General features: G+C 37.1%; 1 protein-coding gene across 2 annotated transcripts in view; it reads left to right on the top strand.

Annotated features, from left to right (window-relative positions):
- sema3fb (sema domain, immunoglobulin domain (Ig), short basic domain, secreted, (semaphorin) 3Fb) overlaps positions 1-18,622 on the top strand; it is a 161,408-nt gene that overhangs the window by 36,141 nt on the left and 106,645 nt on the right. Inside the window, exons 4-7 of one of the 2 annotated variants that reach the window (XM_084395713.1) lie at positions 877-939; positions 2,951-3,070; positions 5,289-5,378; positions 6,975-7,068. In XM_084395713.1, coding sequence (XP_084251839.1) covers positions 877-939; positions 2,951-3,070; positions 5,289-5,378; positions 6,975-7,068 — 367 coding nt within the window. The remainder of the gene's footprint in view (positions 1-876; positions 940-2,950; positions 3,071-5,288; positions 5,379-6,974; positions 7,069-18,622) is intronic. The other variant, XM_084395714.1, reaches the window with a different exon arrangement.

Here is an 18,622-nt window from a genome sequence, read left to right as displayed (position 1 = left end):
ATTAATTTTAATTAAAAAAATTATTGGTTTGTTTTGTAATATGTGTATTGTTTCCTTTTGTATTTAGTTTTTTACTGTTGTATTTTATTTTTATTTATTCATTTATTTTTGTATTATTCATTTATTTACATACTGCTACTAAAAATAATAATAATAATGGATGAATGGATGGAGCGATTTATTTATTTATTTATAATTTATTTTAAATGTATTATTATGTATTTATTATAAATGTATACATTATTATACATTTATGTTTTTTCTTTATTTTTTTCATTATTTTTGTTTGTTTATTATATTTATGTATTTACTTTTGTTATTTTATTTATTTACATAATAATTATTATTATTAGTATTTATGCAAGTATTATTATTAGTAGTAGTAGTAGCAGCAGCAGCAGCAGTAGTAGTAGTAAATAATAATTAATTATTCTTTTTTCTTTTTTTTCTTTTTTTTTTAACTGTTTAGTTTTAATTTTAAGGCTTGTATTTATTTTATTATTTACTTTTTTTATTTAAATTATTTTTCTTTCTTTTTTCCACACTGTTCACCCTGTTTTGGCTTTAGTTCCTGGACAAGCACAAGCCATAACCTAAATCACAACAGGCTCCAAGGGTCATTCCTGTATCACTGTTACTTTTTACTGATTAGCTCACAGCAATGCAGGAAACTGACTATTAAATTCTATAAAACTAAAGCCTGGATATGGGGGGAACCCTGGGGCCTTATAAAAATGCAGGGTGAACATTCCCTGGCTAGTTCAGCTCATTATGGTGAAAGGTTGTTGAGTTAAATGGGATTGTTTCTGAGATAGTGTGTCGTTGTTGTGACAAATGGGATTGACCCTTCTCTCTCTTTCGTACTCTCTCTTTCAGATACACTGGCCTGTTTCCCCGCAGAGGAAGACGGAGTGTATTTTAAGTGGCAAAGACACAAACGTGAGTGCCTTCTTTTTCAATTGCTTTGCTTCCACACCACTCACATACTCTGATCAGGAACAGTGTGAAAACGAAGAATAGTACTCTTGCAACCCATCAAATAACAGGACTGGAACTAAATGTTGTCTCATTTGTTTTTAAGACCTCCAAGAATTGTTACAGAAAGTGTTATGACAATATACACAACCAGTTTCTCAGTTTACAGTTGGTCTTCATTTGCTCGCAAAATATCTTTGTTTAGACATCTTAACTCAACTCCAGCCAGCTCTCACTTATGAAACTCTATGGCTTTGCATGTGAAATCTGCTTAAAGTTTGTGTTTTAGCTGTATATGTCATTACAAATGCACTGCTTGTATAAAACCATTTGGTCAGGGTCTACAACCCTCAAGCTATATATATGCTGATATAAATGAAGTGAAAGTGAGATATTCAGGTTTAGGAATAGTGTTGAGGTCAAATATATGTGTTACAAACCTCAACCCTCCTGGTCAGACACCACACACTAAAACACATGCACTCATAGATATTCAGAGAAGGAAAACAGATGCGAGATCCAGCATGAAACGAATTTGAACCAGTCAAATTCCTGGATTTGCGGACATATGGAATTGGGTGTGTGGTTTAGTGGTCTGGTAAAGAAACTGTGAGCTTCACCTGATCATCTGCACATCTGCAGGGAAGGGGGTGTTTGGTTGTGCACTGGTATGGTACTTAGTGTCTGGTATGGTAGTGGGACATTATGGGTTTTACCACAGCTCATGAGTTATTCATAATGTTGAATACACTTGCTGTGAAATGAATCCACATGTAGCTCTCTAGAGGTGCTTTTCTGATAGCTGATTTGACTCTTTTGAACTTAACATAGGGTTGCTGAAATCACTTCCAGTCCTAAGTTTAAAGACAAAGAAGTAGTTGGGTTATTCTTTCCTGTGATTTCCTATTGAAACATGAAATTATAAAAAAAATTAACTGCCAACAAAACCATGATTAGCTGCATGCGGTTGCTAGTTAGTGATGGATAGTATTAGGCCTGAAAAATATTCTGTGTAAAAACAACACAGTAAGATTTCAAAGAAATGAATACTTGTATTCAGCAAAGATGCATTAAATTGATCAAAAGTGACAGTAAAGACATTTAAAACGTTAAAAAAAGTTTTCTATTTCAAATAAATGCTGTTCTTCTGAACTTTGTATTCATCAGAGCGTTTCTTCAAAAATATTAAGCAGCACAACTGTTTTCAACATAATAATCAGAAATGTTTCTTGAGCTGCAAATCAGAATATTAAAATGTTTCTGAAGGATCATGTGGCATTGCAAACTGGAAGAATGATGCTGAAAATTCAGCTTTGCATCACCAGACTTAATTCAATAATAAATGGTAAACAACTGTTTTTAATTGTAATAACATTTCACAATATTACTGTTTTTACTGTACTTTTGATCAAATAAATCTTACCGACCACAGACCTTTGAAAGGCAGTGTATGTCAGAACAAAAGTAATGGTGCAACTGCATCATATTTAAGTGTTATGATAAACTATCATATTACAAAGTATTCTACAGCTGTTTTCTCTTATGTCAACTACAGTGAGAGTGGAGCAACAGATTGAGAAGTATAAGTTTGAAATCAGTTAAAATTCTGGCATGTTTATAGCTAGCTACCCGAATACCTGAATGTGCTGGTCAAACATTAGCATCTGTGTATGCATACTAGCATACTATGTTTTTGGCTTTGGTACAGTTCTCGTTTTTGGACCAAATGCCTCTGCATGCAGAAATCAACATTTTGGTCCATTTTCCCAGAAGTTTAGGACTAAATTTCAAATGTTTATATCTTCTTAAAGTTTATTTAGCGGTAGCATGTAGCACATAGCACTAATGTGAGCTAAAAGCCATAAAACTCACATTGTAAATTCACTGGCTTTTTAATGTCTGGCCTAATGGGTCTTTTGTTCAGTCTGTCATAGACATGTGTGAAAATAGTTAACGTGATTGTTTCCTCTCTCAGGGCGAGTGTGGTAATTTCATCCGTCTGATCGAGCCATGGAACAGGACGCACTTGTACGTGTGCGGGACGGGCGCCTACAACCCAATATGCACTTATGTCAACAGAGGACGCAAGCCAATGGTAAATAGCCTTTTCTGAGAGTGGGGTAACAGGGCATGAGAGGTGTGTCTTAAACGTAGCGGGTACACCTGGATACCTGTGGGGCACAGGTGTTCTTCCTGTATTAATAGATACGCCTTTTCCAGATTTCTCCACAAATCTATCCATTACCGACTCTTACAGTCCATCAACAGTGATTTGTCACTCACCGTCCCCCTGTGTGACCTCCTTCCCCCGGTAAAAACCCTCCAGGTGTTGGCTGGCGTTCACCCTCACAGCTGCCTTCCCCAGCGCACTATAACTCTCTCTCCTGTTTAGTCTTACTCTTTAATTGAGGAGCTTGAGTTTCTTCGCTCGAGCCAGGCATCACTCTGTGGACCCTCTTTGCCTTTTTAGGACCCTTGCTTGTACAGCTAGCACTTTGTCTCTCTAAACACAACACTTGTTCTCTAATGACGGTCCAGGGACGTTTAAAGTATAGAATTAATAGAAGTCAGAAGTTGGCTTTTTATTCTTTAACGCGCACACACTTATAAAATCACACCTATACTTATACTATGTAGCGATGCATTTCGTAAAGAAATAATTAACCCGAAAATGCAAGTTATTTTTGCAACTTTATCTCAAACCTTCACAAAGTTTTATTTCGGACAGATTTAAATGTCAGTGTTTACTGATAATTTATGATGAACCATTTAATGAATCAACTACATTTAAATGCCTTTGTACTGCTGTTCAAAATGTTTAACTTTAGATGGTTCTTGTTAGTGAAATAGTTGATTCGTTTCACAAACAAGAGTGAACAGATTTGTTCATAAGTTGGAATTCAACCAAAGTCCCTTTCAAGGAAAGTCTGTTCACTCAGCGGCCATATTTGCAACATATCCGGGCAGTTATTCCGGGCATCCAAGACCAAGTCCTATCTATTTGAATGGGGAAATCCTGGAATCTCAAAAACGGCTTGCCGAACTCTCAATTAAATAACATATTTCAAATCAGCAACAAAATCGGACACGAACTGTACCATAAATTGTATATTTCAGTAGTAATATGAGTGCACCATCTTTGTATATCTAAAGTCTTTGATTTAACTCACTGACTCAATGATTCCGTCAGTTTTTTTTTTTTTTTGATTCAGAGATTAACAGCTGTAGTCACTAGTTGTATGGAAAATACCTCCATTAGATGTTCTTCAGAAAGTCTCATGGGTTTGGAATTGAGTGCGAGTTAATAATGACAGAATTATTCCTATAATTTCCCAGTTTTAATTCTGAAAGCAGTATTATGTAGGGTGTTATGCTTTGGGAGCTCCCATTATAGCGTCTCAGTATGGTGCTGGAGGTCTATTTCCCATCATAATGAATTGCCTCAACTTTTCCCAGGAATTTTTAACTGGCACACATCCTTTTAATGCCCTCCGCGTGTGAATGTTGGTACAAGAGCTGAGAGGTGATGTGATATACCCCTTAACACCCTGCTCTTTCTAGACAGGAAACCTGGGTCACAGACTGCGTCCACAAAGTCCTCCAGCCAGGCAAACATCTCCATGTCTGTGCCAATGAGCATGACACATCATGTCTAACACATACAGACGCACATTAACCCAAAGACATCCAGATGTGGCCAACTGCAGCAGGTCTTTGGCGTGCTAGTCCATGCTTTGCATTCAGACTGTACCCAAGACAGTATGTTGAAAGAAACACATGTGGCCGCAGCAGACGTGCTGACTCACAATGTTGATTTTTGGGGTTTTCCGAAAGCCAGCTGTGCAACCCATAATGGTCAAACCATTCGACAGCAGCACGCTACGATAACACCCTTGACTCGAACACATGACACCACAATCCCAGACGGGTTTTGATTTACACTTCAAGATATCTATAGTGCCTAATATCTTTCGCACACTAACTCTCTTCGGCAACTTAGTGAACCGTGTGGACATGATGAAAAACAGTATACAGTAAACCATGTGATTTGTTAGACTGTTTTAGACACTTTTTAGCTGGCTGACCAGCTAGTCCAGACTGGAGGACTAACTTGAACAACTTAAACCACCTTAAGGCTGGTTTATACTGTTTACTGGAGATCACTTCCCAAAGCTTTAAAATACATGGCACACATGATTATTGTCCATATATATATTATTTTTTTTTTTTTATATATAGGGGGGTGCTAAAAAGGGGGACCTTACTTGGTAAGTGGGTAACATCATAGATCATGCAACTATGTTGTGTTTTAGACGGCCATGCATCTCCAGATGCCCCAGACCAGAGGAAGAACTAGTCGTGCTGCTGAACCTGAAATCGTGTTTGATGAGACAGGACTACAGGTGGGACACGGATGTGGACGTCTGCTGCTGGCTCCCCGTTGTCTAAAGATGCATTAACCTGCATGCTCTTTGTTCCTCTGTGTTTTTCCTGTTCCGTCTCATCTGTCTGATGTCTGGAGTTTTTTGTTGTTGTTGTTGACTCTAACTGTCATGCCTTTCTAACATGTTTTTTTTTTTTTAAAGCTTTGTTCTGTGGCCCACATCTTGTTTTGTGTGCATTAAGTCACTTTCTTTTAGTTTTAGTATGTCTTAATGGCTAATAGCTGATCTTTGTTTAATTTCTGTTCTTCTATAGTGTCTTAGCTTGTTAAATGTTTCTTTCTTTGTACCCTTTCTACCTGCTAACCTAACTTTTCAAGTTAATTTGTAAGATATTTCGCAACTCTATTTCTTTTTTTTCTGGACCTTGCTATTTCTTTATGATTAACTAACTTGCAATACATAATGTTCATACCATCAAAGTAAATGCTAAATACACACACACACACACACACACACACACACACAGGCAGTTGATTCAGAGCAAACACAAAGAAGCAGAGGAAATAATAGACCTTCAGAGCTAAACATTACTCAAATACTTTAGCCGTCCTACATTTCACATCACAAGAAAAAGCGCTTGACCCTCTTGTGACCTGTACATAATATACATATACCACATATACATATTAATAATAATAATAACAACATAGTGAGGGAAAAACAACATTAGAGAAACAAGTACAAAAAAAATTGGCTTGAACTGATGGCAAGCACATGTATGAAATAAGACATTTAAAAACTTTTCTTAGAAATGGTTATTCAGGTAATTCTCACAAAAGTTTGTCGCAAAATATTTTTAGCTCACTATAATTTCCATTCAATCTCCTCTGCCAAACAGAAGAATATAGGGCATCTGTCACAATTTTTACATACCAATATTTCTAATTTAAGGCACTTAAGGATCTGCCAGCGCCGTTGTTTCTGCAGTGTTGATTTTAATAACGGTGAAAGGGAATCTGTTAAAGCTGGACAGCACTGAATATTTTGACAGCTTTTCCGCTCTCATTTAAATGAATGTTGATGGATAAGATTAGAAATGTCTTCCACTCCTCCATCTGCATCTTTGACGGTAAAGGAAAATCTCGGGTTAGAAAACTTAAGGATCTGGCTCATGGCGAGTCTCCGGGGCATGTCAGCGCACGCTCGTGGCAATTCCTAAATCGCACATCCAAATACCTGTCAGTCAGTGTTTCTATATCATGCCCGAGGGATGCTGGGATGGGCCGGTGTCAGTAAGCCATTCCGCCACGCTCGCTGTGCAGGATTAGACAGGTGTTGCAGGCTACGGACGAGCAGAGAAGTTTGGATAGTGAAACTTTATATCTGCGCATTATATTCAGAGATCCAACTCTGAGATTAGTTCATTTTGCATCATTGCTTCTCTCTTTCACTGTTGTGCATCAGTCTTTTTTGTCACATGCCTAACCCTGTTGCCTAAGTCCATGTCATGTTTTGTAGGGATCTGAGGACTGAAGACTACAGTGTTTTTTTTCTGGATTATTGATTGTAAGACAGAGAGATCTAATCTTTGCTTTCAATTTCTTTCCCTTTCAGGAATACGTGTTCCATTTGGAGCCCGGCAGAGAGGATTCTGGGAAGGGAAAGTGCCCATATGATCCAAAACTGAACAGCGTCTCCGCTTTGATTAGTAAGTCCCTTAAAAATGATGGAAAATATATTTCCACTTCAGAGAGTTGGGTGTTGAACGTGCAGTGTCCTGCTCCAAAAAACGTCATCTTGTATTCTTGTGAACGCTCTTTAAATGACTAATCAGAGCTAATCGCTTTATAGAGAGCTATTGCTCAACTGCTGCCCTAAAAAAAGCGACTAGCTCCTAAGCATTGTTCTTTTTTTCCTGCATTCCTGCATTTTCCCATAAGATGGTGAAAAAAATGTAACTGAATGAAAATTTAATTAAATGGAGAAACCATGGGATTATTAGTTATGCGTTTTATTATCCATGATTTGAGTAACTCTTGATGGAGAACTCAGATGGCAGTGAAAGCTGTTTATATTGAACCATGCGAATCAATGAAGTGCACGGTGTGTTTTAACAAGCCCTCTAACGATGCTTCTCACTGCGACTCTTCATGCACTACCAAACTCAACGGTTTATAGATCATTGGTAACGGGTCATTTCAGAATAGTGCTTGAGGGGAAAAAAGCTTTTCGCATTTAGATATGTTCCATATTCAAAGAGAAACAGCATAATGTTGAGGAAAAGACGGCTTTGTTTTATTTGGCTCCTTGTAGTTAAATTAGGTATGAAACATAGAAATAGAGCCGCACTATTACGTTAAATAAAACCGAAATCGCAATGTGGTTTAGTGCAATTATCATATTGCAAATGCTGTTTTTTAATTCAATATATGTAAGTTCTGCATGTTTACACGTGAGCATCTCAGGATCAGGTGTTTATAATAACAATATTAATATTAATTAAAGCTGCAAGCAGCATTTATCGGGGTTCAAGCAGTTAAGGCCTTTAAGGCATTTAAGCACAAAAGCATCAAAAGTTATTAAGATTTATTTAGCAAGCATGTAACCACTGACATAATAGATGGAAAAGACCATTTACAGCCAATACAGGCAATTTGCCATGGGATATATATTGTTTTAAAGCTTTTTAACAGTTATGGCGCCACCTATGGTCCGATCTCCATAAAATTGTTTACTGTGACCTCAAATTGAACCCATACACATGTGTACTGAGTTTGGTGAAGATATCTCATTTACTTCTTGAGTTATAGCCATTTGAGTAAAATAGGCTCCTCCCACAACGATTTGCCACATTCTAGAATTATTTAATATGATTCTAGCATGATTTACTATCATATACCATGTTCCAGAATGATTTATTAGGATTCTAGCATGATTTACCTTGATACACCTCATTTCAGTATTATTTACTATGATTTACAATGTTTCTAGCATGATTAACCACATTACTAGCAATTATGTGAAGTGTCAGTGCAAATGAGGTGATGAACACTGACAAAATATTATTGTGTTATAATAGTTAGTTATATACGTGGTTTTTAGTGTGTGTCCAAGTATGAATGCAAAAGCACATGTAAAATATTTAATTATTAAGTAGAATGGCCAGCAGAGGGCACTAGAAGACCACTTATTGGCTCACTTTCACTTTAAACCAGTTTTCTGCACTAAAGCAAACCAGTTTTTCCATGTTAACTCAATGCATGCTTACACACACACACACACACACACACACACACACACACACACACACATACACACACAGCATAGTTAACCATGATTTACCATGATATACCACGTTCTAGTATTATTTACCAGGAGATAAACGACAATGTAGTATTATTTACTTTGATTTACCATGTTTCTAGCCTGATTTACTAGCAATTATTTGAAGTGTCAGTGCAAATAAAGTGATTAACACTGACAAAATATGATTGTGTTATAATAGTTATTGCTATATAAGTGATTTTTAGTGTGTATTCAAGTATAAATGCAAGCACATGTGGAAAAATTTAATTAATAAGTAGAATGGCCAGCAGAGGGCAGTAGAAGACCACTTATTGGCTCACTTTCACTTTAAACCTCATGATTTTGACCAGTTTTCTGCACTAAAGCAAACCAGTGTTTCCATGTTAACTCAATAATGCATACTTGCTACATATGCTACACACAATAATGCTACACACACACACACACACACACACACACACACACACACACACAAATGTTTCAGTGATATTGGTGTCACATTCACCTTCATCACATTCACCTTCTGTCTTCATCACATTCACCATCTGTCGTCATCACCTGCACCTGCTCCTCATCATCACCTGCTCCTCATCATCATAACCGTCACCTGTTGTCCTTGTCTTGATCTGTGTATTTAAGTTCCCCTCTCATCCATTATCATTGTCGGTTATTGTTTGTGCACTAGCACTCTGTTATGTTTGTTTTCATGTTGGAAAATAAAACCTTTGTTATATTTGTACCACACACACACACACACCATCATTTATCATGATTTACCATGGCTGATACCAATACCAATATGAGAAAATGACTATTTTAAACAGCAGGGGGCAGTAAAATACCACTTATTGGCTTAACATGCCATTAATTCATATCATTTTCACCTTTTTAACTGTTATAGAGGCAAATTTTGTCCGATCTGTCTGAAAATTTTCATGCTTGTTCAGGGTGATATTTCACACGTTCTGACTTGTTTTTAAGAAGGTCTGAGCATTGATTAAAGAGATATAGGCTTTCGGGGACACTTGGTAAAGGCCAGATTTTGAAGTGAACCTATTATAGCTATCCAAATGAAGTAGTTCAACTTTTTCTGACAATTATTGATCTAGTGAGTCCAGAGAATTGTATTGCACTAGTTTTGAACATTATGATATGAAAATTATATGATCAGAGATGAAAAAGACCATTTACAGCCAATACAGGCAATGTACCATAGGAAATATATGGTTTTAAAGCTTTTTAACAGTTATAGCGCCACCTATGGTCCGATCTCCATAAAATTTGGCAGGCTTGTTAATGATGTTATGTCACATATGCTCACCGATTTTTGTGAAGTTCTGAGTTTTCATTTAGGATTTATAGGATTTTTAATGTATTTTGCCACGCCCATATTATAAATTACCCTATTACAGCCATCCAAATGCAAAAGTTCAACTTTTTTTTGATAGTTTTTGATCTAGAGAGTCCAGAGAATTGTCCTAGACTGGTCTGGTTCCGATCGGGCGAAAAACCTAGGACTAGTTCGCAAAAGTAGGTTTTTAACATGTTTGCGAATATTTAAACAACGGTTTGATTGACAGCAATGGTTCTTGAGGCAAAGTTGTTCAGGATGAGGAGATCTATCAAATGATATGCATATTGTGTGGATATTTGTAACACCACGTGATTACAGAGCCATAAAACTCGTTAGCGCCAACTAGTGGCCGATTTCTTTCAAAATTCTTACAGACCTCTAGGGCCTTGAGTCGAACATGCCCATCGAGTTTCGTTCCGATCGGCCTCCGTTAACCTTGTCTAATAGGTGCTCAAATTTCATTGGCCGATGGCGGCCATGTTTTTTGAGATACGCCAATGTCCTCATACACATACATGGCACCTTGGACCAAGACACTGCATACCAATTTTCAAGTCAATCGGACTAACGGTCAGGTGGTTATAGCCTGTTTTATGTTTTTTTCATGTTATAGCGCCACCATGTGGCCAATCGCCGCGGTTTTTTTACTGTGACCTCAGATTGACCTCTTACACATGTGTACCAAGTTTGGTGAAGATACCTCATTTACTTCTGGAGTTATAGCCATTTTAGTAAAATAGGCCCTGCCCACAATGTACGTTTTGGCGCCCCTTAGCGTCCGTGAATCGAAATTTCAACTTTTTTTCGATAGTTTTTGATATTCAGACTCAAGAGAACATTTCTGCACTGGATTGGTTCCGATCGGGTGAAAAACCTAGGACTAGTTCGCAAAAGTAGGTTTTTGACAAAATTCAAAATGGCGGAAAATCTATCATGGCGGAAATGAAATCGGAGATATACGTTTTGTTCGTCAGGCGTCCAGCTTTCCAATGATATAAGACACTTGAGTCTATGTCATACGGTCTAGTAGTTATGAGCAGTTTTGCGCTTTTGGTTGCTATAGCGCCACCTATGGGCCAATCGGGGTCATACTTTTATAGGTTCTCCCCAAATTGAGGACTACCATTTGGCCAAGTTTCAAGGTTCCAGCTCTTACGGTTTGGTCTGCACGATGAGTTTAAGGGGAAAATAATAATAATAATAATAATTAAAGCTGCAAGCAGCATTTATCGGGGTTCAAGCATTTAAGGCCTTTAAGCACATAAGCATTTAAGACATTAAGATTTATTTAGAAAGCTTTTAACCACTGAAATAATAGATGGAAAAGTCCATTTACAGCCAATACAGGCAAGCTTTTTAACAGTTATAGCGCCACCTATCGTCCGATCTTCATGAAATTTTACATGCTTGTTTAGAATGTTATGGCACATATGCTCACCAATTTTCGTGAAGTTCTGAGTTTTCGTTTAGGATTTATAAGCTTTTGAGTGCATTTTGCCACGCCCATTTTCTTTATGACCCAATATACCCATGCGAAAAATGCTAAAGTTCAACTTTTTTTTGATAATTATTTATCTAGAGAGTCCATAGAATTGTCCTAGACTTGTTTGGTTCCGATCGGGCGAAAAACCTAGGACTAGTTCGCAAAAGTAGGTTTTTAACATAATTATAAATATTTAATGAACGGTTTGATTGACAGCAATAGTTCTTGAGGCAAAGTTGTTCAGCATGAGCAGATCTATCAAATGATATGCATTTTGTGACAATAAGTGTAACACCACGTGATTACAGAGCCATTAAACTCGTTAGCGCCAACTAGTGGCCGATTTCTTTCAAAATTCGTACAGACCTCTAGGGGCTTGAGCCGAACATGCCCACTGAGTTTCGTTCTGATTGGCCTCCGTTAACCTTGTCTAATAGGTGCTCAAACTTCATTGGCCGATGGCGGCCATGTTTTTCGAGATACACCAATGTCCTCATAGACATACATGGCACCTTGGACCAAGACACTGCATACCAATTTTCAAGTCAATCGGACAAACGGTCAGGTGGTTATAGCCTGTTTTATGTTTTTTTAATGTTATAGCGCCACCATGTGGCTAATCACCGCGATTTCTTTACTGTGACCTTAGATTGACCTCTTACACATGTGTACCAAGTTTGGTGAAGATAACTCATTTACTTCTGGAGTTATAGCCATTTTAGTAAAACTAGCTCCGCCTCCTTCGAACGTTTTGGCGCCCCTTAGCGACCGTGAATCGAAATTTAAACTTTTTTTTAATAATTATTTATATTCAGACTCCAGAGAACATTTCTGCACTGGTTTAGTTCCGATCGGACAAAAAACCTAGGACTAGTTCGCAAAAGTAGGTTTTGGACAAAATCCAAAATGGCGGAAAATTTGCATACCGGAAAGGAAATCTTTGAGGCCTTTTTTGTTCGACTTGAGCCAAGGATTCCAATGATATAAGACACTTGAGTCTGTGACAAAGGGTTGGTGAGATTTAAGCAAAAATATGCCATTTTTTTGGTTTTTGCACTGTAGCGCCACCTATAGGCCAATCTGGCTCATATTCTCTGAACCTCTCCTCGATTTTTGTACTACCATCTGGCAAAGTTTCAAGTCTCTAGCACTTACGGTTTGGGCTGTACGATGCGTTTTAGGGGAAAATAATAATAATAATAATAATTAAAGCTGCAAGCAGCATTTAGCGGGGTTCAAGCATTTAGGGTCTTTAAGCACATAAGGCAGTTTAGTGAGTTTTTGTTTAGGATTTACAGGCTTTTGAGTGTTTTTTGCCATACCCATTTTCTAAATGATCCTGTTATGGCTACCCAATGGGTAAAGTTAAAGTTTTTTATATAATTAATAATCTAGAGCTTCCAGAGAATTGTACTGCACTGGTATATTTCTGATCGGGCGAAAAACCTAGGACTAGTTCGCAAAAGTAGGTTTTTAACATAATCGCAAGTATTTAATGAACAAATTGATTGACAGCAGTAGTTCTTGAGGCAAAGTTGTTCAGTATGAGGAGATCTATCAAATGATATGCATCACGTGATTACATAGCCGTAAAACCTGTTAGCATCAACTAGTGGCTGATTTTTCAAAATTCTTACAGACCTCTAGGGCCACGAGTCGAACATGCCCACCGAGTTTCGTTCTGATCGGCCTCCGTTAAGAGCAAACTAACAGCTTTGAATTAAAATGGTGAGGTATCCTGTTGTAAACATCAACCATGCCTGTTGACAGTTCTCTTTTGTGGGAAGGGAATGAAAAGTTCTCAAATCCGCAGCACAGCCTCAGACATAACATTTATATCCATGATCTGCCATTTTCACTATTGTCCTTGCTTGCTTCTTCACAATACCTGCAGATCTTCTGATGATTTGGCTGTGCAGGTCCACATTAACACTGCCTGGCCTAGAACATGGACTGGGAAATGCAAATTTGGGGGGTATAAATATTAATGATCCTGACTCCAACGTCACAGTCGGTGTTATGGTGGGATTCACTCATTTTTCAGCGGTCTTTTGCAAACAGGAGATTTACACATGAAGGAGGAAACAATGGTGTTTGAGGCTCAAGGTATGTCAGTTCCATGTCCAGAACTCTTATCATTCAACTATGCCAAGATAAATACAGTTTTCAGTTGTATGGCACCTTTAAAATAGATGATTAGTAATATAATGCTTACTTGGAGTCTGAAATGGCTTTAACAAAAGAAGAAAAATAGTCTTAGATTTCTGTTCATTCTAATCATGTACAAATAAAGTAGCACAGTAAGATTACATTTATTTGAATGCATTAGTGAGTGTGTGATTGTGCTGTGTGTGCAGCATGTCAATACTAAAAGTGAAGGTGTAGTTGATATCTTTGGTGATAATATCTGTAGTAATCATAAAAAAACAATTAAGAAATAAAGAATTAAAATTACAAATAATATTCTATTAAGATATGAGTTATAATAACATGATTTGCAATAGTAATAATATCAATAATATATGCACAATACACACAGATTAGACTATCAGGTCTGTGTTTTACAAAAACATTAGTATTGCAGCCAATGTGAGTCTGTGGGATTTATAAACAGACAAAATATGATTTGAAATGTTATTTTAATGATTTTATTAAGTTTAAACAATATTTCAAATGGAAAAAAAATGAAAAATAATATTTTAGTGAGCAGAATGAACCAATGAGTGTTCTTCTTCTGGTGGTTAAAATGTAAATGAAAACAATAATACTTAAACAATAATACTTAATACACTAACCATGCTTGAACACACACATGCACACACATTTTGTTGTAGATGGAGATATTTAAAATAAAAGATAGGTAACAAAATGATAATTGCAAATCTCCTCTGTATAACACCATTTTCAGATTTCAAATTAATCACTGAGAGGCAGAATTGTTCAAACTGAGAGCTCAGTAAAAATGAAGTGATAAACTTTGACAAAACATGACTGTGTTATAATAGGTGATTTTCATGCAATAATTTTATATAGTCCAAAAACTTATGCAAAAGCACAGATGAAAATATTTTATTAAGTAGAATGTCCTGCTTCCATAGTAGAAGACCACTAATTGACTCACTTTCATTTGAAAGACTTTTTTTATCCACCAGTAAAACAAAGCAGTTTCTCCATGTTCTTTCCATTAAGCATGCTTACACACACAGACACACACACAAACACAAACACATCCACACACACACACACACACACACACACACACAAAGACAAATATGTTTTCAATGTTTTTAGGATGTGATATTGTGAAAATATCTTCATCTCCTCATCTTGAACAACTTTGCCTCAAGAATCACTAATGTCAATCAAACCGTTCATAATCATAATAAAAAAATAAAATATATACAAATATCATAATAAAAAAAACATCATAATAAAAAAGATTGCTTCTTAAAGCATTTGTTTATTTCCCAATACTGAAGCGAATTAAAAGATCATGCGTAATCCTGCTGCTCCCTCTAGTGGACAACAGTGGTATTATAGCTTACATTTTACAGTTGAGGTGTTTGAATGAATGAATGGGAATTAGTTTTTTTACTTATATCTCAGGAACCAAAAGGCGAAAAATTCTGAAACTCAGAGCATAGATAGTGCTTGAGGAGCCCTGTTGAATGAGACCATCAAGGTGTTTTTGGGCGATTGGGGCTGGGAGTTATGACTGTTATAAGGCATATCTGTTCGGGCTATTATCTCTGGAATGCCCAGGGCAGATAACACCACATTTGAATCGAAGCTAGCCAAGGACGTGCCCTTTCCAACGAGCTCTTACACAATGTTCGGGGTGGTCTGGGTCGGGAGTAATGGCCGTTCAAAATCGGGGGTCCCGCGGGCTGGCGATGCGCGGGGGGCGCGCTCCCGAGGCCCGCGACGACACGTTTCGATCAAGAGCCCGGAGAGGTCCTCACCATCAAAATTTGAGCGCGCAACGACTTTCCGTTTTCGAGTTATGAATGAATTTGTATTCGGGGGCGTGGCTTAAATGCCGTTATACTTTCGTTTCATTTCATTCACTTACTTTCGCCCATTTCCATATCTCAGTGTAACACAATTGTCAATAGTAATACTCAATAGATGAGTTTTGACAAAATGTGATTGTAAATGTTAAAATAATGATTTTATAAAGTCTAAATATGAATTTTATAACAATATTAGGGAGTAGTATGATGAAATGACAGCAGGGGGCAGTAAAATACCACTTATTGGCTTAATATGTCATTATATTCATATAAAATCACCTTTTGAAGAAGTTCAACTTTTTTTCTGATAATTATTGATCTAGAGAGTTCAGAGAATTGTGCTGCACTGGTTTTGAACATTATGATATGAACATTATACGATAATAGATAGAAGACACCATTTACAGCAAATACAGGCAATTTACCATAGGAAATATATGGCTTTAAAGCATTTTAACAGTTATAGCGCCACCTATGCTCCGATCTCCATAAAAATGTCCATGATTCTTTAGCATATTATGTCACATATGCTCATCAATTTTTGTGAAGTTCTGAGTTTTCATTTAGGATTTATAGGCTTTTTAGTGTATTTTGCCACGCCCATTTTCTAAATGACCCTATTACAGCCATCCAAATGCAAAAGTTCAACTTTTTTTCGATAATTATTGATCTAGAGAGTCCAGAGAATTACCCTAGACTGGTCTGGTTCTGATCGGGCAAAAAACCAGGGACTAGTTCGCAAAAGTAGGTTTTTAACATGTTTGCGAATATTTAATGAACAGTTTGATTGACAGTAGTGGTTCTTGAGGCAAAGTTGTTCAGCATGAGCAGATCTATCAAATGATATGCATAATGTGACAATAAGTTTAACACCACGTGATTACAGAGCCATAAAACTCGTTAGCGCCAACTAGTGGCCGATTTCTTTCAAAAATCTTACATACCTCTAGGGCCATGAGTTGAACATGCCCATCGAGTTTTGTTCCGATCGGCCTCCGTTAACCTTGTCTAATAGGTGCTCAACTTCATTGGCCGATGGCGGCCATGTTTTTCGAGATACGCCAATGTCCTCATACACATACATGGCACCCTGGACCATGAGACTGCATACCAATTTTCAAGTCAATTGGACTAACGGTCAGGTGGTTATAGCCCTTTTCATGTTTTTTTCATGTTATAACGCCACCTAGTGTTCAATCGTCGCGATTTTTTTACTGTGACCCCAGATTGAACTCATACACATGTGTTCCGAGTTTGGTGAAAATATCTAATTTCGTTCATGAGTTATAACCATTTTAGTAAACTGGCTCCGCCTCCTGCGAACGTTTTGACGCCCCTTAGCAACCGTGGATCGAAATTTCAACTTTTTTTCGATAATTACTGATAATCAGACTCCAGAGAACATTTCTGCACTGGTTTGGTTCCGATTGGCCAAAAAAACCCTCTACTAGTTTGCAAAAGTAGGTTTTAGACAAAATTCAAAATGGCGGAAAAATTTGCATACCGGAAATGAAATTGAAGATATACATTTTGTCCGTCTTGAGACAAGGATTACAGTGATATAAGACACTTGAGTCTGTGACAAAGGGTTAAGGAGATTTAAGCAAAACCGTGATTTTTTTTGGTTTTTGGCACTATAGCGCCACCTATGGGCCAATCGGGGTCATACTCTCTGAACCTCTCCTCGATTTTTGTACTACCTTCTGGCCAAGTTTCAAGTCTCTAGCACTTACGGTTTGGGCTGCACGATGCGTTTTACGGCAGAAGAATAATAATAATAATAAAAATCAGTACAATTACAATAGGGTTTCAGCATTTCATGCTTGAACCCCTAATTAAAGCTGCAAGCAGCATTTAGCGGGGTTCAAGCATTTAGGGTCTTTAAGCACATAAGGCAGTTTAGTGAGTTGTCTGAGTTTTTGTTTAGGATTTACAGGCTTTTGAGTGTTTTTTGCCATACCCATTTTCTAAATTATCCTGTTATGGCTACCCAATGGATAAAGTTAAAGTTTTTTATATAATTAATAATCTAGAGCTTCCAGAGAATTGTACTGCACTGGTATATTTCCGATCGGGCGAAAAACCTAGGACTAGTTCGCAAAAGTAGGTTTTTAACATAATCGCAAGTATTTAATGAACAAATTGATTGACAGCAGTAGTTCTTGAGGCAAAGTTGTTCAGTATGAGGAGATCTATCAAATGATATGCATCACATGATTACATAGCCGTAAAACCTGTTAGCATCAACTAGTGGCTGATTTTTCAAAATTCTTACAGACCTCTAGGGCCACGAGTCGAACATGCCCATCGAGTTTCGTTCTGATCGGCCTCCGTTAAGAGCAAACTAACAGCTTTGAATTAAAATGGTGAGGTATCCTGTTGTAAACATCAACCATGCCTGTTGACAGTTCTTTTTTGTGGGAAGGGAATGAAAAGTTCTCAAATCCGCAGCACAGCCTCAGACATAACATTTATATCCATGATCTGCCATTTTCACTATTGTCCTTGCTTGCTTCTTCACAATACCTGCAGATCTTCTGATGATTCGGCTGTGCAGGTCCACATTAACACTGCCTGGCCTAGAACATGGACTGGAAAATGCAAATTTGGGGGGTATAAATATTAATGATCCTGACTCCAACGTCACAGTCGGTGTTATGGTGGGATTCACTCATTTTTCAGCGGTCTTTTGCAAACAAGAGATTTACACATGAAGGAGGAAACAATGGTGTTTGAGGCTCACGGTATGTCAGTTCCATGTCCAGAACTCTTATCATTCAACTATGCCAAGATAAATACAGTTTTCAATTGTATGGCACCTTTAAAATAGATGATTAGTAATATAATGCTTACTTGGAGTCTGAAATGGCTTTAACAAAAGAAGAAAAATATTCTTAGATTTCTGTTCATTCTAATCATGTACAAATAAAGTAGCACAGTAAGATTACATTTATTTGAATGCATTAGTGAGTGTGTGATTGTGCTGTGTGTGCAGCGTGTCAATACTAAAAGTGAAGGTGTAGTTGATATCTTTGGTGATAATATCTGTAGTAATCATAAAAAAACAATTAAGAAATAAAGAATTAAAATTACAAATAATATTCTA

The sequence above is a fragment of the Rutilus rutilus genome (assembly GCF_951802725.1).
Source record: "Rutilus rutilus genome assembly, chromosome: 22".
Lineage (NCBI taxonomy): Eukaryota > Metazoa > Chordata > Actinopteri > Cypriniformes > Leuciscidae > Rutilus > Rutilus rutilus.
The sequence above is the reverse complement of the archived record's forward strand: the minus strand, read 5'-3'. Positions and strand labels throughout refer to the sequence as shown.